The sequence below is a fragment of the Planococcus citri genome, chromosome 2 (assembly GCF_950023065.1).
Source record: "Planococcus citri chromosome 2, ihPlaCitr1.1, whole genome shotgun sequence".
Classification (NCBI taxonomy): domain Eukaryota; kingdom Metazoa; phylum Arthropoda; class Insecta; order Hemiptera; family Pseudococcidae; genus Planococcus; species Planococcus citri.
In genome coordinates this window covers 68974718-69001920 of record NC_088678.1, presented here as the reverse complement: position 1 = coordinate 69001920, position 27203 = coordinate 68974718, and the positions used below count along the sequence as shown (strand labels likewise).

Below are 27203 nucleotides of genomic sequence, written 5' to 3'. Positions count from 1 at the left end.
CTTCCTCTCTCTCTCAGCCTGCGGAAGATTCCAAGCCAGCCGAGCTTATCGCGACGCGTTAATTTTTCAAGCGATCTAGTTTCGTGAAAAAAAAAACTGGAGAGATGCAATTTTCTCCTGAGTCTCGCGGATGCTGTGCTCTACACTACTAAGCAGCTCGAGTATGGCTCGAGGGTTGTTCTAGATTAGCGAATTATCCTTCGTGTATATGTTTTGTGCGTCGTCGGTTTGCAAAATACCGTTGCTGTTGTTGTTGTTGTTGTGTTTTCTTTTTTTCCTCTTCCTTAAAGAGGCTTTCTTTTTTTTTGTTTTTTTTTCTGCTTATGGAGTTTTATCGTAAATTTTTTCTACCAGAGGCGAAAGGGTTTTTAATTGGCTGTTAATAATTTTCACGTTTAGATTATTTTCCAAAATATCGACACCCGAAGGATTCGAGTTGATCATCTCGCATGATGGAAAATTTCATCGAGTTGTAAAAATATTGAAAAATTGACAAATCAATGACATCGTGCTAATCTACACATTGTTTCCTTTATCGCCTTCATCATCCATATATTATATTTCAAGAGGAATGTGCCAGAAAAACTGCATTCAAGCAGATCATAAAATTTTGATAATATATCATAACTCATAGGACCCCCCCCCTTTCTCAAATCCAATCCTCATCCTCTCTCTCTCTAAAAAAAAAAACACCAAAAATTTTCGTTCGAGCATCTGAAATTTTTCAACTTATTTCAATAAGTCAACCTTTCTCACCTTCATCAGCCTCGTTTTCTAAGATGAATGTGTCAGAAAAACTGCCTCCAATCAAATCATAAGATTTCAACCGTAATTTCAATGCATACGACCGATCCTCCTCACCCCTCTTCACAATCTCACCCTCGTGCCATCAAAAAAAAAAAAAGAATCTGGCTAGTTTATTTTAAGGGTACAAGCAGATGATGCTGCAATGCGTCCTTCAAAAATATAGGGGGTGGTGGGAGGAGGTGGAGAAAGATCAAAATGAGTTTGAAATAGTTAACTCGTGTTCTTTTTCGAAAGTACCTAATTATTTTGAAAAATATTATTTCATCAACAAGAATTTCAAAACATTTCATTTCCACAATTTACAGGAATAAGTAAGTACAGAGGAAAGGAGAAGGTTGAGTTGAGAAAAATATCATTACCTCGTCCCTTCATTATGTTCTTCAACTTAAAAAGTGATGAAAATGCTCAATATAAACCTACATAAATAATCACAAATTTTAAAATTTTGAAAAACCCTTCTTCTACTTATTCGTACAAATCACTTTTTTTCAAATTTCAGCTCCAATGACCAAATTGAGTGATGAAGGCAAATATTTATTAGAAAAAATTATTTTGACATTTTTTCACACAATTTTTTATTTATTCGAAAACATGATTTTAAAGGAAACATTTTTGAGAAATGCTGTAGGTATCTATTGATCGGCCTCTCTAACTAATTTTGAGCCAAAAAATCAAAAGAGCCCGTTGCAGGGCAAAGGGATTAGCCACAAAACTTCGTGTGAAAGTCATTCAACCAGAAAATGCCAAAAAAAAGTCCTTAGTTCAATCAGGAAGATATCAAACTATTTCCAATTACTCGAGTTCGTTTTGAAAAAATTGAAAACAAATTATAAAGCATCGATACAGATGATCTCTGAAATATCATAAAATCAGTTTTTTTTTTGGAAAATTCTGAATTCCACTATCTTTTACGCACCCCTGCGCTTTTACCAGATTTATTAGTTTTCGACATAAAAATAAAAATAATTTTGATATTCCGACTCGGTTTTGAAAATTTTAAAATGAGCTCCACCCCCAAAAGGCTTTTTTCGGATTTGTTTTGAAACCAGAACTATTTTGAAATTCACGAAAAAAAAGTCAAAAAACACATTTTGAAGCTTATCTTGATTGTGCAGTTGGAAAAAATTTGAATTTGAGATCTATTTCTTATCTCGAGATAGTTCTTCTTCAGGGCATCAAATTTTACAAGAATTTTTCAAATTTTCTACAGAATTTTAGACGATGATTCTCAGGTTTTATCCCCTCTCCCCTCGAAAAATTCCAGGGTTTCAATAGGAATTTTCGAAGCAAAAATCACTCCTTTTTCACAAACATTTCAACAAAATTTCCTCAGCGATTTTCAACTTCTACCCTCAACCTCGTCCTTTTTTTCACTTTTTTTTTTGGCTCATTCAGAGTCTGTCATTTTTGGACACTGCAAAAATTGTAATGACCATTCAATAATTTCTTCTCAGATACTTTATGAATTTTTGAAATTATTTTAATTTAAAGAATCACTTGTTTTTTACCACCTTCAAATCCAAAATCACCTATTTCAAGAAATTTTGGGAAATCTTAGGACTTTTTGAAAGATTTGACAAAATACGAGACTTTTCTGATAATTTAGGGGAAAAACAGTATTTTTTGTTTTTTTTTTTTTTAGAGAAAGGAAAAACAGCACCTTTTGGAAATTTTGGAAAAAATGGCGTTTTTTCGACAATTTTGACAAATTTTTTGACAATTTTCACAAAAAATGAGACTTTTTAAAAATTTTGTCAAAATAGGGCACTTTTTGATAATTTTTATACAGTTGGCGATTTTGTAATTTTTATCATCTAGTAAACAACTAGACATCAAGTATAAATACCCTGAATTCTGTCTCACAATTTGGTAGAACCATTTCAGATTTCAATCCCCCATCTACCCCTCTCCCCAAATTCGTTTTCAACCTCTCAAATGTTGACAAAGCTGATAAGCTTTAAAAATTTGACTAAATATTTCCTACGAATATGGCCAGGTGGATGGGGACTGATGAAGGTAAAATGAAGATTTTTGATCTCAAAATTGAAAAAAAAATTAATTCATAATCAACGCTCTTGCAAACGCTTTTTGAGGAGAGAGGGAGGGAGGGAGAGGGTTTAAATCGTAAAAAATCACTTCGAAATTATCAAAACAATTTTCTAGATTAGAATCGAAAATGAATTAAGGTAAACAAGAAAAAAAATGGTCAGTTTCATATCAAATTTTCACTTTTGATGCTTGAATCTAATTTTTCAGGTTGGAAAATTGAGAAAAATAACATAACGTGCAATTTAAATCCAAAAAAAAAATCTTGAAAGAAAAGTAGAGTTCGAGGAAAGAAATTTCAATAAATGAAGCGTTTCTTGAAATTAGTTCCATGCTATGTACTTGAAACAAAAAATAGAAACCTTTCGGATAATTTTTTTGTTTTGAAAATCAATACTCCAGGTTCTATTTTTATTTCTCAGTCAAACTTTTTGATGTTTTGGTTAGTTTCCAGTGAGAAAGTAACCAAAAGTAACTATTGCTTATAGCGAATAGTAAGGAAGCGTAGATAATACGGGGTGAAAAAATAAAAATTTTGGTTTTTGAACAAATTGCAACTGGTTGTTGGTTGACAAGACTGAACTTTTGTACAGCTATTTTGGCAATAAATTCAATTTTTCATTGCAAAAATAAATTAGGAAGGCAGTGATGTGAGAGGAGGGGGAGGAGGGGGGTAAAGAAAATCGAAAAAATTGACCTTATTTTAGAGCATTGTATTTGCACTTTCTTAATGTTTTTTTACACAGAAAAAATTGAAAGGTTCCTGCATTGGAAGGCTCCTTTTGTGGGGTTAAATCAATTCGTTTCAAAAGCTGTCTTACCATTTGATGAAGAATGCAAGTGGTATTATAATATTTTTGCCTACTCCATACTCCATAATTATGTTATATTCCATGGAAAAAGGGCCTTGGAGTTCAAGGTCCTCTATTGAGAGCCGAAGAACTCATCGATTCTAGCTCAAGCCACTGCGAATTTTATCAATTTTGATTCAGAAATTTCAACTATTTTGTAATAAGGCTGATATGTGTGGTTTTTTAAAATACAAGTAGGTACCTATTGAGCAGTGAACACAAATGGTGGGGGGGGGGGTGGGAATCACAAGCAGAACTTCACATCTAACCAAGTTCTAAGCTTCTCTTCAAATTTAAAATATCCTTTCTTCTCTCTCAAAATCACATTTTCCCAATTTGAGAACACAGAGAGAAAAAATTCCACCCAGTAAGGGTACACGGGTAGAATTTTAACAACCCCTATCAAATATCATTTAGCTCGTACTACATTCACTACATACTGGCAGAATACGAATACGACGAAAAACATACATATACAAACGAATACGACACATAAACGAGAAAAAGATCCTACATGCTATTCGACAAACCACGTTCTCGCTGCCATTTGCTGGCTGGCTGGCGAAAGCTACACTACTAAATCGTAAATACACACTATAAACGGCGTCTCTTTTCATGCAGCTTTCACACCAAACCAACCTAACATACACACATAAACGCCTTTTCTTCGGGCTTTTACATACGTCAAAAACGGTTTCGACGACATTGAACGTGTTCTCTCGTTGGCATTTTCTGCGGCTAGGACGTCGACGGGCGATAGAGCGAGAGAGCGGGAGGGAGGAGGGAGGACACGGAGCGAGAAGAAGCTGAAAACCGGGCCGAGCTTTTCAGCTGCTTAACATTTCGCCGCCTTGGGTTAATTAAAGCTCGCCCCAACCGAGCTCCAAAAAAAGAGATTAACTCCCTCCGCAAGGTCTCTCTGCGCACAGCCAAACATTAATTTCCCTTCTTTTGCCGACTTTATAGCTTATATTCGAAATTCCTTTTACGCCTTTGCTTCTTCTTCGCGGTGTTCGCCATCTGGGTCGTGTGGCCCCCTTTACCTCTCGCTGGCCCCTTCGTGGTGGCGCTCGCGCCGCGCGCTCTTGTATACTAAGAGAGTACAGTATAGTAAAAAGTAAAGTAATGCTAGCGTTCACAACTCTAGTATAACGTCGGCATTCATCGTCGAATTTAACGTCTTCTTTTGTTGTAAACTATTCCTTTAAGCCGAATTTAATTAAGATTTTTGTTATTACATCCCTCTCATTCTATATCGGATTCTCGTGCTACGGCACCTTAAAGGCGAACCAAGAATGCAAAATGCCATAAATTTTACAAGCCTCGCGTTAATTGAAAATATTTTATCAAAGAAACCCTCGGCTCTCCGTTCGCGTACGATATAGCCAAGCAAATACGTCCTCGTCGGTCGTGCCCACCGCACTAAAGTGGGTTTAATTAAAATTTACTTATGGGCTCGTAATGGCTGCTTGTCTCACCTCCATCTTCATCCTCCCTCGTCTCCTCTCATTACCTAACACCCTATCGCCTATCGCGAGCACGACTCGAATATTTTAAAAATCCTAAACACTTTTCCACAACCGTACCCCAATCATTTCCCTTCCCCTCCCCCTTCATTCCTCACCTTCGCAAACTATCTTAAGAGCGAATTAAATCCTATCATATGCGTGCCCCCTTCTCCCTTATGGGTTATTTTTCTTCGTATAAAATATACACACGAAATACCCCGATGAGGTATTCCGGAGAGAAAAAAATTAGATTTTTCGAGGGAAAAAAACAGGCATCGTATTTCCGAAGGCTCTTCGAAGGCGTTTACACGGAAAATAAACCAATTCGGTATTCCTTCGTTATTGTGTCTGGTCTATAAGTTGCTCGTAGACGGAGATAAACGTGGCCGGCAGCGTTTACCGGCTGAAATTTCATATTTTTTCCTTCTGAATTTCGCATCGACAAACATAATAGGTACGACGACGTAGTACAGTCATTTTCGACACGAGTTTCTCGTTTCGTCTTCTTCTTCGTAACCTAGAACGATATTTTCTTGACGAATATGCCTTCGAAAGGGTACCAAATGGAAGATGAGCCAGCCAAGATCGAAATTCGCGATTTTTAATGAACGATCCCAGTTTCCAATAGACTAAGGGATCACTTGGAAAGGAAATCTTCAAAAAAGAAAAAAAATTGGCACTAAATTGCTCAACATTCGCATCAGATCGAATCGCAGAACACTCGTGATTCGTTTGAAATTGAAAATCAATGACTACTTGATTCAATAATTTCATTCCATTCGCTGTGATTTAAAAAAAAAAATGAGCAAAGCTGCGCAAATTTTCACCGAACGATCGTTTTTCAGAAAAACGTGATTTTTTGACGTTATTCGACCATAATTCTCGTCTAAAAACCATAAAATTTCGAATGAAACGTGGTTTTCTAAAAAAAAAACTACAGTATTAATGCCTCATTACGTTCGTTTGTTTGATCAACTGGCTTCATAAACTGTAACCAACATGACAATAAAAAAGTAAAAATCGTCATTAGATAAATTCATTTAAAAAGAAAATATGAAAAATACATGAAAAAATAGACATTTATAAATTTCGCGAATTTGCGTACATAAAAAATTATAAGAAAAAATTAAAGAACATTGAGGTACAATGAATTGAAAAGGAATGGAAAAAAAAAAGACAAAATTTTAGCGAGTACATAAACAAAAATCAAAAAACCGAGCACGGCCAAATATTATTGAGAAAATTCTCGAATGCCTCGAAAAATTGGAAAATTTATCGGATAAGTTTGGAATCATAATTTTGGCCGTTGCATATGCCCCCTGGCTAATTCAAATTTCTCAAAGCAAGCTTAGAGAAAATTGAATTGGCCATAGATGAAAATAGCAAAATTGTGAAATAACAATAACAATAAAAAATTAATTAATCATTAAATCACATTTGAATTACACAAATTATGAATACAGAAAAAATATAAAACAATATTATGAAAACAAAAACGGGATAAACATTTGACAAAACTGCGTAATAGATAAGATAAAGTAAAGAGAAAAAACAACAGAAACAAAGACATTACAAGGAAAATTGGAAAAAGGAAAGGGAAAAGAGAGTGACACCAACGTGAGACTCGCGTAGATGGAAAACAACGAGCCTACACCATGGTCTGCCACCTTCTCTGGAATGTAAGGCTTGGACAAAAGTCCCTCACCCCATTCCAGAGAGTAGGAAAGGAAAACAAAGGAAAAACAAAAAGATTAATAGGAAAACTAGGAAGAAAAATAGGAAAGTTGGAAAATTGGATCAGAAAGATGTGCATAGAAATGCCACTAAATCAGAAAAAATTAATCATTTTCATTTCGAGAATAAAAATTAATTGATCAGAAAAATCAATAACTTTGAGCAGTTTGAGCGAATAAATTTACAGAGGAAAGCGAACCATAAAGACCTAAAAAACATTTTTTCCTTTTGCGTTTCAGATAAATCAAAATAAATTTCAAAATCGATTGATCATTGAACATTTTATTATATCCACAAAAATTATCATCCTGCAAAGGTTTTACAAAAGATACAGACTTGCCCCCTGCATGAGAAAATGCAGTAAAATAAGAGAGATCAGTTTTATCAAAAATCATTTTTAAATAACGTTTTGTTATACTGATGATTATAAATTTTGTATCAAAATTATTGACAAGTTTGAAAAAAGGATTTATAAGTTTGATTTCAACTTCAAGATCTTCAGACACGTTGGATTTGTGAGAGTTCTCACTTATAGTTACATCTAAAACTAGTTTATCATGAACTTTTGGAATTTGCGATCCTAAATTTATCAAGTTTGAAGTTTGTGGTCTAGTAACACCATTTGAAGACGACTCAAACATGATTGGCTCAAAAAATATTTCATTTTCTAGTTTTAACAAATCAAACTCAGAAAAACTTGGACTGAAAACATAGTTTTCCAAATCACAACAAACTTGAGATAAAATTGAGGGTTCAGATACCTCAACTATATTAATATTTTCAATCTCCGAAAAATTCTCAACTGAATGAGCCTTTTCAGATATTTTGATCTCACGAGTTTCAAACTTTGGTGAAAAATCAGGACAAAAATTATTTGAGTTTTCTGCTTTGGGAAAATCATCAATGATTTTAAATTCAGTTTTCAAAGAATTATGAGTGAAATCACATGCGTGATTTTTGTCTGAGTTCAAAATTTCAAGTTGGAAATTATTTGTATTTTCATTCACAAGTTCCAAAGATTTGCTCGAAACTTTTGCCTCACAAAAATCATCCATAAAAGACATATCGATAATTACGTGATCTGGTTTTTTGTGAAAATTAGAAAATCCCAAATTTTCATCAAAAATTCTATTTTTGTTAGATTCAGCAACTCTTGGACCTAAATCGCTTAAATCAAGATAATTTCCATAAGTTTGTTCATAAACTTGAGAAAAAGATACAAATTTAGGCTCAATAAAATTATTAAATTCCCTATTTTCAGAAGGACACTGTTTTGTATCGCTAAAATGGAGATAATTTCCGTAACTCTGTTCATAAATTTGAGTTGAGTTCGTAGAAACGTAATTATCGGTTGCATTATTTGAAGACAAATAATAATTACCTCTAAATGTTTCGATAAAATTTGATACTGGTATTTGAGGTAAACATTGAGAGAAAGGCTCACCATAACTTTTTTCATTATTTTGAGATAATAAATTAGACGAAAAAGAGGTCTTTTTACCTTCTAATAAATCTAGGTGATTATGGAGTCTAACCAAAGTTTTAGTTAATGTAAGGAGACAATTGAACAATTTTGGATTATTTGAGAATTCCTCCATGTCTTTCTTTGATCAATCAATTTTCAAAAAAAAATAGCATAAGGTAGGTAGGTAATTACTTAATTACGTAATATCGTTGGTTATAAGTATGCGAAAATGAATTGACAATTTATCAAATAAAACATCGTGAATAAATAAAAATTACAAAACCGTATTTTTTTCGAAACATAAATACCATGTATACTTGAATACCAAACGAAAACAATGATGTGATGACGTGAGAGGTGATGAGCTGAACGAAATAAACGAAAACAGCAAAATATTATTACCAATCAATTGACACAAGTGCTGGTGGTTCAGGCTGAGAAAAACGACATCGATAATTGCAGAAAATTGAACGAATTTGGCGAATTATGCAGACTCATTTGACAGAAATCGAAGGTAGTGACGTAGTATCAAAGGTTGATGCATTCGGCATACTCAAACTCCGCGGAGAAAATGTAGTCGTAGATATGTACAGATGTTTGGATCTTGGTTCAAAATTTCAACCAAATGATTTTTTTGATCGAACATTTCTTTTAAAAAGTTGAAAAACAAAATATGTAAAAAACGAAATAACAAACCGTTTTGTTTCCATCCCGGATGGGCCCCCATTTATGTAACAGACATGACGATAAAAAATCAACAAATCGTTTTGTTTCCATCCCGGACGGGCCCCCATTTATGTAACCAACATGACAATAAAAAAGTAAAAATCGTCATTAGATAAATTCATTTAAAAAGAAAATATGAAAAATACATGAAAAAATAGACATTTATAAATTTCGCGAATTTGCGTACATAAAAAATTATAAGAAAAAATTAAAGAACATTGAGGTACAATGAATTGAAAAGGAATGGAAAAAAAAAGACAAAATTTTAGCGAGTACATAAACAAAAATCAAAAAACCGAGCACGGCCAAATATTATTGAGAAAATTCTCGAATGCCTCGAAAAATTGGAAAATTTATCGGATAAGTTTGGAATCATAATTTTGGCCGTTGCAAAACATCGAAAAATTCGCGAGGGAAGACCGTTAACAACACAAAAAAATAATAAATGGGGAAATGTTGGCCAGTTTTTATGATTTCCATACATTTCAAACGTCAGATTTTTCAGGTGTTTCGAAACACGTAGTTTGAAAAAAATCGTCGTTTGGTTGATTTCGAAAAATGATGTCACAGTGTTCTGACTCTCGTGATAGAAAAAACAGGAGACAGGGCAGTAAAACCCCACTCGAATAAAATCCATCTACGTGATTTCAAAGCCACCAACTAACTAAACCTCGAAATCTTCATTTTTAAGATGAAAAAAAGACTGAAAGAAAGTAAAAAAATAGGAAAAAATTAGAAGCGAAAAAAAAACAGTCAATTTTCCACAATTATAACCCTTAAAATGTAACACAAAAGCTTTGATAACCTCCAAATCCATAGAATTATTAATAAAAGAAGAAGAGCCCAATTATCAATTAACCACAAAAAGACACAAAATATAAAATCAAACTCAAGAAGCACACACGTTATAATCCCATAGCCCCTCCCTTTCGTAATTTTTTACCCCTACATTCTCCTCTTAAAACGAGATTCTGGAAACAAAAAAGGAAAACGTACCGCGATCTTGAATAAAGTCAATTTCTCCGTAGGTGTTTTTTCCACCGGTACCAAAATTTTTATCCATTTTCTGGTTATAAAGGGCTTCGGCCACGGCACTTGATAGCTCATCGGCGAATGAAAAGTCGCAGTATCCAGCTGTTGAAAAAATTGTATTAAAAAGTGTTGTACTTTCATCTTAATCATTGTAGGTAGTATTTTTCGAGCTTAAATTCCAAATTAAGTAATTCGACCCAGTAATATCTTATAGACGAAAGAAGTGATTAAAAATTAAAATAATTAAAAGTACATCTCCCCATTTTGCCAATTCGAGTAATAAATACATTATGAATAAAAACAGCCCAAAAAAAAATTTGCAGCATCAGAGTATATTTTTTATGAACCATTGTTTCTTTCCTAATTTGTTAGAAAATATCAATTTTCAATTTCAAGGCGAATTTCAACGCTTCTTCTCTTCCCTCTTAGTCCTCCTCAAATAGCCAGTGATAATGTATTTTCCGATTTAACGAATTCCTCCAACATTTATTTTTGCTAAATCTCATCTCACTGTTTTTGTAGCAAAAACCGTCACTTTCTCAACTCACAATGTTGTCAACTTTTTTTCAATAATGAACCAAACATGGTGATTTCATTATATTTTCACAGCTTTCAGGTCTGAATTTGATGATCTCTTTCAAAAAATTACTACACCTTCACAGCATTTCAAGACTCTCTGGCTGTTATTTAATGGCTCCAACAATTTTCATTTTAATTGATATTTCTGATGCCTTCATGGCTTATCAGCTCCCTCTTCACCTGCTCATTCGTTCATCGTCATGTCTCATCACGAAAAAAAACTTCGACAGCCTTAGGAGAAAAATTTTGAGGTTAAAAAAATCCAGAAATTTGTTATAGAGACAAAAAATTTTGCAACCTATAAAAAATCCAAAATCTCGAGATTTCAAGACATGAAAATCTCGAAATATTATCTTGAAAATCTTGTGACGAAAAAAATCTAAAGACAAAAAATTTCAAAACCTCAATCAGACTGTAATCTCAGAATCAAAAAATCTTGAGATCACAAAATCCCTGAAATATAATATAAAGAAAAATCCCATACCTCGAAAGATAAAAATCTCTTAATGAGAATACCTTGAGAAAAACCTCGAGATAATCATGATCTCTCAAGACTTTGAAAATCTCGAAAATTATATTGACACAGAAAAACATCGAATGAAAAGTTCCCTGGGTGAAAAAATCTGGACAGAAATTCTTGAAATATTTACGAGGCTGAAATATCCTGAAACTTTTAAAGACAGAAAAATCTCAAGCCATGATCTAAAAATCAAAAAAACTTGAGTTTTGTAGTCTCGAAATTTGAGATTTTCTGTCTCAAGATTTCAAAATTTTCTGTCTCTGAATTTTTTAATCTCGGAATTTTTTGTCCCAAGTTTTTTATCCCAAGATTTTGGAGATTTTAAACTCGAAATTTGAGGTTGTGTTTTGAGATCTTTCTGTCCAAAAGTTCAAGATACCTATTTCAGTCTTATTGAGATTTTGCAATTTTCTCTGTTTCAAGATTTTCAAGATTTTTGGTCTGAAGATTTCACAATTTTTTCTGTCTCAAGATTTTTTTCTCTCAAGATCTCGTCATTTATCTAGATAATTTTGTGTCTCAAGATTTTGAGATTTTTCGTCTCGAGATTTCAAGATTTTTTTTGATCTCGAAAATTGCAATTTTAGAGGCCTCATAGCCCCCTCCCTTCACGCAGGCTCTCTTCAAGTTCCCAAAGCATCGTAAGGAATACACATTTTATACTTTAAGAGGCAGAGGGGATAACATATAATTTTTCAAAATTGAAATTGACGGCTAGAAGACCTCCACGATGAAGATGATGATTCGCATCCTCAAGTCTCAAACCAATCACTTGCCAAAAATCCTGACTGGAGGTAGAGAGTAATTTTTCTTATTGAAATGTGCTATATTCAGATACTATCAACATCTTCATTTATAGAAATCAATATCGCGAAAAAATAATTAAAACAAACATAATTTCAGCTAAACGACTTCTGAAGCTAAAACGATCGTTTCGAGCGCTAAAATCGGAAATACGCACACAGAATAATGTAGACATAGGATTCAAAATTTTTAGCAACTGTTCAAATATGTATTTTCAGATTTCAAGGTCTGAATCATTGAATGTAACTACATAATAAAAAAACATGGCCAAAATAGCATTATCATTGCTGCCAATTTTTATGCTGGATCTCTCATGAAAACAGGGGAAGGAGGGGAGAAGGAGTTAAATGATACGAGGTTTCCTTATCATCAGTTGAGGTGGCAATTCTCATCGTGTAAGAAAAAAAACTCCAATAAAATTTTTCACCACGTTCAGGGCTCGAACGTACTCAATTGAGCAAAACGTATTGGCAACCGGTTGCAAAACCAGTAGACCAGTTTTGAAAAATCTAACTCGTAAAAAAGAAGATGGGCGATTTTAATGGTTCACATTCGCAATATTGACGAATTTTATTTTTCTACGCGCCCCTTCTTCGATGAGACATGACATTGACCATAGCTTTGGAACCATTGAACCGGTTCAGAAATCTCTGCTCTATGAAAATTGCTCTAACTTGAACAGTTTACATACCACTTTGAAGTAAGTACCTAAATGTCTTCTTTCTATGAATTTCGTGAGAAAAAACCTACCTCTGATTATTTTTTGGGACACCCTGTATACAATGTTGAAAATTTTCGCACCTACGTTGAAAGCTCTGCATCGTTCGAATCATTTCACCGACATTGTAGCGAAATATAATTGGCGTTAGTCGGAATTTTCGTGCCACACTGTATATTTGTATTTACCACAAATATCATTATTATTGACGCGAGCGAAGAGAGGAGCAGTCCGGGGGGATCTCTAAAGCTATACCCAAGATTACCACAGCCGATCCGCGCGAGACGAGACGAAGGAAGACAGGAGGATACGAGAGGAACCCGGACGACGATTATCGAAATATTTCGAGTACCGAATGAAGGAGCAAGAAGAAGATATCTTCGACACGGCTCAAATGTCAGCGATTTAATAGAATTAGGTTGTTCGTTTGCCTATTGTTAACGCGAATTAAATAGATTGCGGTGCTGAGGCCTCTCTCGATCTTCTCTCTAAACCAATCTTTTGAAGCGTATTAAAATAAAACGTTGTACGGTAGTACCTTCGGACAATGGGGATTGGCGCTCGATGACCACACGGCAACCTTTTCCTTTTCATCGTCCTCTTTGACAAGTCAATTGAGTACTACCCCGAATACGAACCCGGATGGTGTTATACCTACCTCTACCTTATAGTAGCGTTTTTAAGCAGCCCTATTATATTACCGACTGCGATAATTGCTGCGTTATACTATAGTCCCAAGGCAACTGGTTTCTCGTACCTATACACATTGGCATACTATGAAATTTTATACTTCCAAGATACCTATAACGGATTCCCCAAAAAGGGATACTACAGGTGTATTAGGTGCATTTTGTTATGACTGTAGAAAATTTTCATACCGTATAAATCCACCAACGTCTTTCTCACAACTCGATCGATGTTAGAAGAGCTAGAGGTAAGGTACACATCGTATACTTTCTCTCGTTTGTGTGTGTGTGCGAGTATTGAAGTATAATAAAGATTCGCTTGCCCTTACACGAGCATATAATTGAAATTTTAATTATTCATCGGATACACGACGTGAAGTAGGCTACCTATGCTAATTTCATCATATAATGTTTCTTTAACTACTTTTACCTCTCGAGCAGTTTTTTCGGGATGTTTGAAAGATAAATTGCTGCGACTTTGTACAGCTCAAGTATTGCGAACGTTTGAACTACGTACAAGATACCGCCATACGTCGCCTCCGGCGTACTCTTTTTTTTCCTCATTATAGCAAGACCCCCATGGTAAGGTAATTCGTACGTATACGTGTATTTACCTCGATACGATTAAACGATATTACTAAGGATCAGGGTCGTGTACCTACTTCAATTAGGATACACAGTGGTGTAGGCGAAGAAAAAGGGGGGAAACGATGGAATTTCAAGTGTAGGATTCTCTCGTCCGCGGGTTTATATTTTGTAGGTGAAGACAGAAGAGTGTGCCTGACTGCGTGGATTAGTCGACGATGTTGCGGTGGATGGGAATTTCAGCAGCGATGAGAAAGGGTGATGAGCTTTATCGAGAGATGAATGACTGGACATTTATAATGTCCTAGTCCGAGACGGGGTAAGTTTAATTTTTGTGGAAAGGTTGCGGTTATGCTGAGTGAGGATGAGGGCAGGGAAGGGATAGGAGTCTGATTGTGAAGGAAATTGATGTTAAGGTTTATCTTGGCTGTTTTTCAAAAGCTGTTGAATGATAATTTGAAGAAAAATTGTATAATTGAAAGGTTCCAGATGGTTTAGATGTTGAGAAATGAGAGAAAGAGGAAGGCTTTTTTATGGATAATTAATCTGTCTAATCATACTGTTGATTCTCCTCAAATGAAATCCTTCTTTTTCGTGCCTCACTCTCTTTTTTTTCAAAATTGATTCTTATAAAAGTAGGAATGTTTTTGATGGAGGGGGGGGGGGGTATTTATACTTTTTTTGTGGTCGAAAAAATTGGCAAGTGTTTATTTTTTTTTCATCCTGAACAAAATTTAAAATAAACTTTTCTTTTGTTTTTATTATTATTACTATTGTTGTTGTTGTTGTTATTTTTACTAATTGACTTCGAGGGAAGCCTACTGACAAGTAAAACCCCTCCCCCTTCACCTGAAAATGATGGATACCCAAAACAGGGTGTCCACTCATTTATGGAAATGATTTTCCCTGACTTTTCCAGGTTTTCCAGACCATTTTTTTTTCTATGCTTGCCCCAAACTTTAATTAAAGAGGATTGGGAGGGGGGGGGGGTGATTTTATTTCATAAGCTTTTCTTCGAACTGGATACATCTTTGGATATAAATAACAGCTCAACTTCGATTATCAACTTTTTAAATTAAAAATAAATAAATTTCAAATAAAACATGCATCAATTTTGGCCAATTGATAAGTACATATAATGTTCATATGACTTATGAAAAATTTTCTTCTGTTTTTTTGGATTTTTGGGGGCCTGAAAATGTGAAATTTTTTTTTCAAAATGAGAAACAAATTGGCCCGAGCGAAGCCTGGGCTAGAACTTTTGAAAACTTTTATTTCAAGATGCCTATAAACGAGGTTTTTTAATGCAAAGAGTTCATTTTTTGGTTTCTTAAATTTTAATACCTATTGGAATGATGTTTTTTTGAAAGAAGTTACTTTTGAAAAAGAAAAAAGAACCGGCTCGAGCGAAAGCTTCTGAAAATTTGCATTTCGAGAGGCAAAGACAAGTAGTTTTTTTGTGCTTTTAAAATTTTAGAATTTGAATGATATTTTTTTCGAGGAAGTTGATTTTAACAAAGAAAACAGAACAGACCCAAGCGAGAATGAAAGCTCTTGTAAATTTGTATTTTGAGATGCATAAAAACGATGTTTTTTTGTGAGGAGTTCATTTTTTGGTTTTAAAACTTGATTTTTATTATCTAGAAATGTTCATTTTGCTGTCGAAGCGAAGGCAAAAGCTTTTGAAAATTTGTCTTTCGAGAAGTAAAAAATAATGTTTTTCTTTCATCACAGGTCCTTATCCAAAATTTGCAATTGATCATTTCTTCAAAATTCCAGGGATTTTGCGTGAAAATTACGAAATTCCCAGACTTTTCCCTGACTTTTCCAGGTTTTCCAGGCTTGTGGACACCCTGCAAAAGCAATTCTTCATAGAATTTTGTCGTCTAGAAATTTATACTCGTCTCGAGATTTGAAGCTTTTTTGCATCTAGATTTCAAGATTGTTTGTCTCAAGACTTCAAGTTTTTTTGATCCCAAGATTTTTAGACTCTCAAGATTTTAACATTTTTCGCCTCTAGATTTTTTCATCTCGAAACTTTTCATTCCAAGTTTCTCAGTCTCAAGATTTTCAAGATTTTTAAGTCTCGAAATTTCACGATTTGTAGTCTCCAAATTTGAGATTTTTTGTCTCAAGATTTCAAGATGTCTTAGTGTTGATGAGATTTCAAGATTTTTTGTCTCTGAATTTTTCTATCTCAAAATTTTTTCGTCTCAAATTTTTTCATCACAAGATTTTTGAGATTTTAGTCCTAAAATTTAAGTCGATATCTTGAGATTTTTTTGACTCAAGGTTTTAAGATATTTCAATCTCATTGAGATTAAAAAATTTTAGTCTCGAAATTTGAGATTTTCTGTCTCAAGATTTCGAGATGTTTTAGTGTCGATGAGATTTCAAAGTTTTCTATCTCTGAATTTTTTCATTTCGAAATTTTTTTGTCACAAATTTTCATAATTTTAAACAATAGGTATTAATGCAGCCCTTTCAAAAAGGATCTTTTCAAAAAAATTTCGTCATTTTTTGAACACCCTGTACGTGAAACCGAAAATTTTTCTAACCACATCAAAAAAAAAAACTTTACACGAAGATTCAAAAATCATTCAAAACATACATTTCCCCTCCATTTTCTCGATACAAAATTGAAAGCACCTGTCAAGATTTTCTGGTCACACTGTACATACCTATGTAAAAATCAGCTCAGATATCTTTAAAATATCAACGAGCCTTTGGCGGAAATAAAAAGGTCGACGTTTCAACTATAAGTGTGGTAAAATCGTTAACATACCAACAAGTTGGGCTTTTGTAATACTCGATAAAAATGTAATTAACTCAATAATAATCCACACGTAACTACTTCACGTGTACATATTTCCAAGGTGACCATAGCAAACCCTATAATAATTTTTTCCAGAAAGCCAGCAAAAAAAGAAATAAGAATGGGTAAAAAAGATACACTCACACATACAAAAAAAAAGAAAGGGGTGTTCAATAAAGGTACACGTATAAGTAACAATACCTCTCACCTTCACCGCACTTCCTTCCTACCCTATCGTATTCATACAGGGTGGGTAATCGATACTTGAAAATAATTCTAATTTTAATCATCGTTACGATACATGTACTTTATTGTAGAGAGGCGTTTATGGCTCGCGTTAAATATTAAGCCACGACGATGGATTTCAGTATGGGAAAAAAAGCCTCAACCAAGCATCAAGCTTTAATACAGAGGCACACCTATAGCTACTTCTTGAACATAGTACTACGTACATACATATGTACATTACATACACACTGTATAACATCGTAGTGTACAGTACACATATTGTAATAGCCTATTCTGTGCTCTCTTTTGCCTCGGCCTTTCTTCCAAGTTTACCTTTTCACAAGCTGTCAAAACCGAACACGGCAATTGTGCAACCACGCCCATTCCTATTAATCTGTCTTCTCCTTGCCGTGTGTGTGTGCGTATGCTTCGGAAATTACGCACCACACCACCGCCGCTGCGCCGCAGCAGTCTATTATCATATTAAATCTATTGAAAATACTAACTATGTACGTATCTTTTACTCGCGTATTGTTGCCATCGCGTTCCTTGGCGAGCTTTTTTCGCCCCCGCTAACTTCTCCGGCCTTTTCATTCTTCCATTCTTAGTCCTTTCCTCTTTTTTCTTTTTTTTTATCGTCTTTTAAATACCCTCTTCACTTCCTCACGATGAGGTGATACCACCTATGTATAATACAAGGTAGGCACCTTTATAGCTACTATACGACCTCACGACGACCACATTCGCACAATCGACTACTAATTTCTACAAAAAGTAAATCAACATCCTACGCAGCACCCAGGCCCATGCACATCATCGTCATTCATCAACTCTGCACGTTTATTAGGTACGATTACCTACCACTGGCCCTTCTCATTCAACAATAACGACCGCGTGAATTGGCGAATTATTCGCTCTGGTCATCGACTGCATAGGTATACTAAAAAGGTAGCCCTACTATGGGCATCTCTAAGTACTACGAATGATGCTTGCGAGCATCGATTTGATCCTTTCAACAGTAGCCAGGCGATTACCTTGTTCATCTTGTTCACAAAGCCCACCGCGAAAGCAAAACGGACAGGGCTATGACTACTGGCAGGGTCAATTGGGTGACAACTATTGACAAATGAGACGCTCTTAATGGGATTAGGATTAGGTGAGAGCATTGTCACCTTTTTCAAAGTGACTCGAAAACATATGAAATCGAGCTAAAGAAAACTACAACTGGCTTTAAAAAGGATTATCCTCGAGAAGGGTTCTAGGTAAGGGTTAAATGGAGAAAGGATTAAGTATGAGGAAGAGATAGTGGTCTGAACTGATCACTTTTTTAGATGGCAAAAGTTTGAGTAAATTAGTTATAGATATTGGCAGATAATGGTCGTAGCAGTTAGGCTGAATATGATTGATACAGATTAGGGAGACTCAACAAGAAAAGACGAACTTTTTCAATGAAGGGAATGAGGGAGAAAGAGATGCACATCCATATAAATATTCATATCAATATTCAATACAAAGAACAGATTACAGTAGGTAATTCAAGTAGCTCTGATAAAATAACTAAAGTCACTAAGAACTTCGAAATACAAAAAAACAGGCGATGAAAAAAAATCCGAAAAAGTAACCAAAAATTTTATGAATCACGAAACAAAACATTTATATGCAGAAAAACATCACAAAAAACTTTTAAAAAAATTAATTAAATTCAATGTAAAAAAAATCACGAAACAAAACATTCCAAATTGAAATCTGATGATGAAACTCAATCAGGATTTTGGCAATTTTAGCAAAAAACAAAAATATCTGATACGTAAATATTTGCGAAAGAATGGTTCATTTCACAATTTTTGTAAAAAAGGTGACACCATTTTGTAAGTTTTTGGCAAAAAAGCGAAATTTTTTGGAAATTTTTGGATGAAAAGTCAAACTTTTTGGAATTGTTTGCAGAAAAGTAAAAAACGAGGCTTTTTGGCGATCAACGCGACAAGAACAACAATTTTAGCAAAAGCAGTGTTGCCAATTTGGCATATTTTATTCTAGATTTGGCACAAAAAAAAATTTTAGCATCAGGAAAATAAATCCAGCATTTGGCATTATTGTTGGCATAGAAAATGTTCACTTTTGCAAGAGATTTTAACATTTTTAGCATAGTTTTCAAAAAAATTTAAAATCATTTTCTTACATAAACCGAGCAAAAAGTAGCAAAAATAACTGGGAAACTGGCTTTCCAGAATCGTAATCTGGCAAACGGTCAACATTTTCACGTAACTTCTCCTGAGGAAACGTGAGTTCTCTTTATTCAACATGAAACTCTAATTTGTAGTAAAACTAAGCATTTGGGAGGTAAAATGTATAAAAAAAATTAAAATCGCTGGCATTTCTTTTGGCATAACCTTTTTTCTTTGGCACTGAAATCAGGTCATTTTTCATCAAATAACTGACATTCATAAACAAAGACTGGCAATGATCGCTTCAAATGCGAAAAAATTGAATTCAGCACATTTTTCAGGTCCATCAGGCACAAAAAATTTTTCAACTTGGTAACATTGATTAAAATACAGGGTTTTCCAGCAAGTTTTGGCAAAGTAGGGAAACTTTTTAGCAAAAAAAATGAGACATTGGCAATTTATGGAAGAACTGAAAATTTCTCGCAACTCTAGCGAAATTTTTCAGCAATTGTGGTAAAACACAAGAATGTTTCCAATTTTTAACAAAAAGTTGGACTTTTTGGTAGGTAATTAAAGTGTTGAAAAATAAGTGATACGTTTTCGCAGTTTTCGTCAAACGAGATTTTTAGGTAGTATTTGGCAAAAAAGTGAAGATGTCTTGAAATTTTTCTCAAAAAAGATGATTTTTAGCAATTTTTTTTGGCAAACTTGACGAAGACGAGACTTTTTGTATTTTTTGACAAAAAGTGAGTCTTCAACAATTCAAATTATAGAACATTTTTTCAAAAAAAAAAAAAAGTAACTGAGTACGAACCGTGCACGTTGAAAAGCACAAGCCCGATTCTACCCAGGGATGATGGTTCGAACCCGATCTTGAATCCCTGAACCCCTCCCCCCCCCCCAAAAGATCCCAATTATTTTCAATGAACCTGAACCGAAACAGAACCCAATCCCTTAAACCCTGACCCTGAACCAGATCTTTTAAACCTGAACCTCGAAACTCTGATCCTAATCCCTGATCTTTCGAGTTCAAGGCCAGAACTGCTGGAAACGAATTACCTAGTTGATGAAAACAACTTTCAGTAAATTTTTTGAACAGGTTGGGTCATTTTTACTTTTTTTCGAAAATAGTTTGAAACAAAAAACAAGAAAACTGGGTTTAAAAATAATTTCAGGACTTCAGGAGTTCACAAAAGATTGATATCTATAGGCATTATTGGAACCACTGAATGTATTTCTTCGAATAGTAATTTCCTCGAGTTCTGCATCTTACATAAGATTTGAAAAATTGAGAAAAAATTGAAAGTATCGGAAAGCTGTGAAGTAGATCTCAGATCTCTAAGAGTTGAACGTTTGAAATTTTTGGATTGTTTATTCGATTTCGAGCCCATTTGGTCACATTGATCAACTTGGATTTTTTCAATTAAAAAAAAAACATGGCGAAGTACGATCTTTTCTGTACACCACAAGAATAAATTTCAGAAGTGACTGCTCTAAGGGTGAAATTTGGTATTTTTCAGACTAATCTGTTCGCAATTTCGCGACCCTCAAAGGCACAGAAACTTTTCATGAAAAATTATCTAAGTAATTCTGCATCTATTCTGTCTGTCTCGATTTCTGTATCCAGCAAAATTTATGCCAAAATCATCACAAAGAGGCACAGAAAAAAATTGAACCTGATCCCGAACTCTGATTCTGATCCTCCACCTTTTCCAAAACCATTCCCTTCATCATCCATCTCACCTCAACTTCCAAAACACCCATGATCCCAAGTCAGTCACACTTTCCATCTCTACACCCATCTTCAATTTCTTTCTAGCTAATATTACACTCGTAACCACAACGACTTAATGTGGAAAAGTAACACCATTCAATTACAATTCACTTCACACTGCACCCTCCCCCACCCCACCTCACTCAACCATCCCACAACTACGAGTACCTTTAATCGTTACCTATAAGGTGTTGATTTTCTTTAACGCTCATTTCCTCTCGGCTCTGTCTCGAATTATCCGCAACACCACCGACCGTTTCTTATCCAAGTGTGAAAATCCAAGACTATGTACATATGAGCAAGGTAACGCCCTAAATATGTCACTGAGTTTTAAATTAGTTCGTAGTATGTACTGCAGATCAACACGAGACAGAATGGCAGGGTAAAGAGGTAAGGCACTTTGAGTATACTCATATATACCTATGTAGTATATAGTATAGTATACCATATAGTCGTACATATACGAGTACCTATAATCCTTGTACAAACGAAACCAGATCTAACGCTTTATTATGTGCGAACTTGACAAAAGACTATAGAAAAAAAAGGGGTGAAAAAAGGGTGACTCTCTAAATAATATAATACATATCTCATATATCGCCACAGCAGCAGTAGTACCTCTCTCTAATATACCTATAAATGAACTTATTGTAAAAAAAAAAAAAAAGGTTGACTTAGATGATATTTACTCGTATTAGGTACCAATATTTTTACCTAATAGGCTATTAGTTATTGCTATCAAGACCATTCCTTATAATAGTCATAAGATCAATCTTCTTGTGCAATAATTATTATTGATTTGATTTTACCAAAGACTCTAAATTATGAAGGACATTCTGTCACTAATTATTACCAATTTAAATAACATATCCAGCACTATATGCAAATATATACCAAAGTACTCGATAAATCCAACCACACAGGCTACCTGATCTACTATATGTATTTTTCATCTCACATAACGATGATGAATCACGAACATCATCACACTCATCATCTTCATCATCTCATCATCATCACAATCATCACATTACGAAATGTCATCCACATCTACGTCATTGGCTTTATATTCTTTCACCAAGATTTTGTTCCCTTTCCAACGATGGTCTTGGGTAAATCACGATCCAGTGTAATCTAATCTACCATCAGCTAACAGCTCGTACAATGATCGAGTCTTTTGTTGGGAAAAAATATAGTCCGGAGGAAAAAAATTATCACAGAAGGACGACCTAGCTCGAGAGTTCGAAAAAAGAACTCTAATTACGAAATTAGCTCGCTATTTATCGTCTCATCCATCGTGTTGGTGAATAGGTAACTGAGGTATAAAAAAAAACTGGTTTACTTGTCATTTGATTGTAATGTCTTTGTACGCCCTCTCACTTGGTACTTTTTTGTTTTACCACTTCTTCGTGCATCAGTACTTGAATCTTATTCCATTACGACATACGTGTCCCTAACTATATATACGCTTATTTATCACACCTGTGCGAACCGAATACAATACATTGCACACACTCGCAGCACAGCTTATATAATAAGACATAAGAAAAAGAAATGACGAAAAAAAAACGAAAAAAAAAAACGTTTACGTATATTTCAAAAGACCGTAATAAAAGGCTATCTCTCTCTTTCTCGTGCGCACTTTTCGCTTTGTCCTCGTGTATTTATTTATTAAAATTGTCATGACAACTGTTTGGCTTCGTTAACACTTCAAACCAGAGCAAGCATATAGAAATTCTAGCACTCTACCTTATATACCTGCAGATACACAATCCTAATCCTATCGTTCGCGAGTCTTTTTCGCTCCAAAAAATAACGCAATTTCTTCACCTCTGACCCCTGGCTCATAAAAGAGTAATTATCGCCACAGTAGGTTTCCCCACAACCGAATACTACATTCATTTATTAGGACATCTCTATACCACACATATTTTTTTATTCGTATCGAGTAACTGATATCTCTTCTTTTTCCATCTCGAATACCGGAAGCTCTTGGGAACCTGTTGGACTTTCATTAGGTCAACGAAATACACGCTAAATCGCTCAATGACAGTGACATCTTCGTCATTAACAACATCACTCACTCATTCACCTCGTACGTAAATAGATATAGAGCACACATTCTGCTGCAGAATCCTTCTCTCACCCTTTTCACTTTTCTGTCGCCTTATATTCGAGCGCATGCTCCTCCAGCTTCTCGTCGTCGTTTTTCTCCCTAAACGCGCAAATACTGTTGTGCGAGAGTACGAGTATTTACCCTATAAACATTTCTCACGTGAATGCCCCTTTACAATAAATTAATTTAGAAAAAAAATTTCCCCGTTGCCTCGCCACCACCATCGGTGGCGGAAAAGTGTTAATTTACATTCGTAAGTAAATTATTCCTCCTCCAATGCGACGTCGCTTCGTCGGTTTGTTTTTTCTCATTCGCCACATTCGTCTCTTTTCTACATTACCTACCTACCTATGGAACTTTTCCCCTGAATGTTTTCCTATATGTGTAAGTTTTCCGCGTGTTTTTCACTTTCCCTGTTCTATATGTATAGGTAGGTATACCACATACCGAAGCTTTATTGTTTCCATAATATGGCCTTATATCGTTACCACGAGTTACACGATTCACTTCGAACTTCATTTTACCAAGGGTTTTTTCCATTTTATTTCACATTTTTCCGCTGTATGTACGTATTAAGTAGGTAATCTAACCTTACCCTCGACCTGCTCCTTCATTTAAGTATTTTGAATAAGTATAAGTAGGTATAGAAACCATTAGAACGATCGAATAAATCTTTATAATTTATTATTTACACAAAAATATATACCTTCAGGAAGGTAGGCCTTTACGAAAGGCTGATTTTTATCACGACAGCTCATCCAGCCATTTGATTATATTGAAAAATTTCTTCAACGAGGTCTTTCCCGATATTTATTTGATTTTTTATTCGACTTTTCAAGATGGTTAAATGCGATACGATACGATACGATAAGATGCGACCACAAGGGCTGCAAGCGAGCATTTAGCCTAATTGAATTACCACGCAGTTGGATTGGATTATAAAGAACGTGCCCGTAGTTATAGGCGCGATACTCCGACGCGATTACTTTACCAGATAAAGAGTCAAATTTATCGAATTATAAACGAAAATAGTTCCTGATTTTATTTTCAATTCCCAGAGTGCAGATTTAAATATACCTAAGTAAGCAAAACATAACCACCTTGACAACCGAAAGCAGTTTTTCCAATTTTAATTGCAGATACCACATGATATTTAATTCTTTAAAGGAGCCAAAAAGGGGGCAATGACCTTATTTTGAATCTTCAGCAGCTCACCCGGTGGATTTTTTCAGAATTTTGGAAAAATCTCCAGTATAAGGGAACGAAAGGAGAAGATAATGATTTTTCGATGCGAATACCCCGAGAAATTCGCATATTTATGCAAATGACAATGACAAAGTCAAAGAAGAGGAGGAGGAGGAGGTGAAGAGAGCGATTAATCTAGGCACACATTTCAACTGCTTACCATCTCCCCTCTATCCAAAAAGAGTTTTATGCTAAAGACAATGATTTTTCCCCTCAAATACTTGGAGAAAAAGACATAAAATGACATTACTTCAAATTCAAGTTTGATCACATGATCAGGTTTGAGATTTTAAAATTGAAAAAATTGTTTTGGTAGCGAAATTTTGCCCGAAAAACATTATCAGTGGAGATTTTCTACACCAGTCTTTCTGACTAAGGGCCCATAAAAAAATCACACTTTTAATTTTTTTACAGCAATTTACAAAAAAAAAATAAACAAAAAAACTAAAAAACCATCATGGTGATTTTTTGATCAACTTTTTTAATGAAGACGATTTTCATAAAAACTGTTTCTCAACAAAAACAATTTCCAAGTATGTTGCACGATTTTTTCAATTTTTAAGAAATCCGATACTTATTTGTATTCAGCACCCTTAAAAACCTATAATAATAAACCATGCATACGATTTTTTCAATTTTCAGAGCGTTTTGAGACACAAAGGGGGTCGTTAGAGGGTGCAGAATCAAAAAATAAGTTGATATTCGTATTCAGCGCTCTCGGAAACGTATATACGAAACGATGTGTCGCATGATATCAGGGCCGCCGAGAGGGGGAGGGACAAAGGGGGTAGTTTGCCTCGAGCCCGCGGTTTCCGGAGGGCTTGGCAAAAGAAGGGCTTGTGATGAAAGAAACCTCGGTTTTTTCACTTCTCAAAACACTAATTTTTGAAAGCTTTTACCCCAGCATTGTTCGGACTTGTTTTCTTTTCTTCTTCAAAATTGAAATTTCTATCACAAATATTGTAATTAAATTTTCGAAATTTCAAAGAGAAAAAATTAACTTCTCGCATATAAGTATCGTTGTTTTTATGTCTTTCGAAATACAAATTTTCAAGAGCTTTCTCCCTCACTTGGGCCTGTTTTCTTTTCTTTTTCAAAATCAACATCTTAAAAAAAATCTTTCAAATTCAAAAAATTTCAAACGCCAAAAAATAAACGCCTTACATTAAAAAAACATCATTTTTAGTTCTCTGAAAATACAAATTTTCAGAAGTTTTCGCCCTCGCTTCGTTCGGGCCTGTCCTCGTTTTTTTTCTTCAAAATCCACTTCATAAGAAACATTGTTTTTAAGACCTCGCGAAAACAATTTCCCAAAACTTTTGCCCTTACTTCGTTTGGACCAATCTCGTCCTTTACTTATTTCAAATGAAAAAATTCACATTTGATCCCCAAACTTCCAAAACAGGAAATGAAATTTTTTTAAGTGATCATTTGGCAAAATTAGTATTTTTTCCTATATCAGTCGACAAATTTTCAGGTGAACACCCTCCCCCTCCCCCTCTCAAAAAATCGCTGTATAATTTCATCCCTAGAAATGAGGCCAAATTATATTTATCTCGGACCCATATTGGCTATCGATGGCCTTGCATGATATTTGTCATTTTTTTACATTTTGACCAAAATTTTGGATCCCAGCAATTCCCCCCTCCCTCCTACTAATGGTTTCGCAAATCCACCACGAAAAATCCATAGCTATAAATATCATAAATGTAAGTACGCTTTCTCAAATTTTTCCAAATTTTTAAATTCATTATAGCTCAAAAATTTGGCAAGGTTTTCAAAACTGAGCTTCCAAAAAAGCTCAATTAGTCTGATTAAGAAATTAAATTCCAAAATAGGGTAGAGGTATCATGCCAAGAAACGTCAACTGCACAAAACAAAATCCACCCTATACATATATCTGCCCAATGGAAGGGAGGGTGGAAATAGCCATTTTCCTTCTCTCCTATTGAGAGAAACCATCAAATAAATTTTGACCAGAATTGGAGGATCCGAATTTAAGGTAACATGGAATGACCCATTTATGTGTACCTACTAAGTACAAGGTGTCCATTTTACTAATTTTTCGTATCTTTCAAAAGTTTTGGGCCGGTCAGCAGTCAATTTGAGAAGGGGGGATCATGTAGAAAAGTCAAGCTCGCTATACCTGTCTATTTCTATAGGTAGTCAAAAAAACAATTCGTGTAATTTATCGACTTCTTTAGACACCCTGTATGAGGGTAGCTATTCCGTTAGGAAAAGTTAAGAAAAAAACCAGGCAAGAGAATGACAATTCGAAAATTTTTCAAAGTCTTTAAACATAAGTAAATAGAGCATAATTTCATCCAGTCAATCAAATCATCACGGAGAAGATGGGACATAAGGAAGAGGAAGAGGAGGGGAAATTCGCACTCAAACACACACAATTTCACCTTTGATGATGACGAGTCAAAAACTTGACCAAATTTTTCAACCACCCCCATCGGAATTAAAACTTGAATTAAATAGGTAGCTGGTGAAAATAAAATGGAAAAAAAAAATTAAAGAACGAGTAAAACTAAAAACTCAGAAAACATGACTGAAAAGTGGAAACGAAATCAGGAACCGAACATGAAATTGAAAATTTATCAAAAAGTGAAAATGAAATCGAAAAACAGAATCAAAAATTGAAAATCAAACTGGAAATTCTGAAAATTGAATTAATAAAAATGAAAACAAAATCTAAAAATCAAAGTAGGAGTAATTGAAATGAAATCAAAAAATAAAATTAAAACTGCCAAAACTCTGAAAATAGAATTAAAACCCAACTCTCTCCCTCCC

At 34.6% G+C, this 27203-nt stretch overlaps 1 protein-coding gene across 3 annotated transcripts in view; it reads right to left on the bottom strand.

The window, feature by feature from the left end:
• Positions 1 to 27203, bottom strand: part of LOC135837381 (diencephalon/mesencephalon homeobox protein 1-A-like) — a 158224-nt gene that overhangs the window by 119859 nt on the left and 11162 nt on the right. For 2 of the 3 annotated variants that reach the window (XM_065352633.1, XM_065352634.1), the window contains exon 2: positions 10134 to 10271. The exons of the other annotated variant lie outside the window; for it this stretch is intronic. In XM_065352633.1, the coding sequence (XP_065208705.1) occupies positions 10134 to 10271 (138 nt within the window). The remainder of the gene's footprint in view (positions 1 to 10133; positions 10272 to 27203) is intronic. 3 annotated transcript variants of the gene reach the window in all.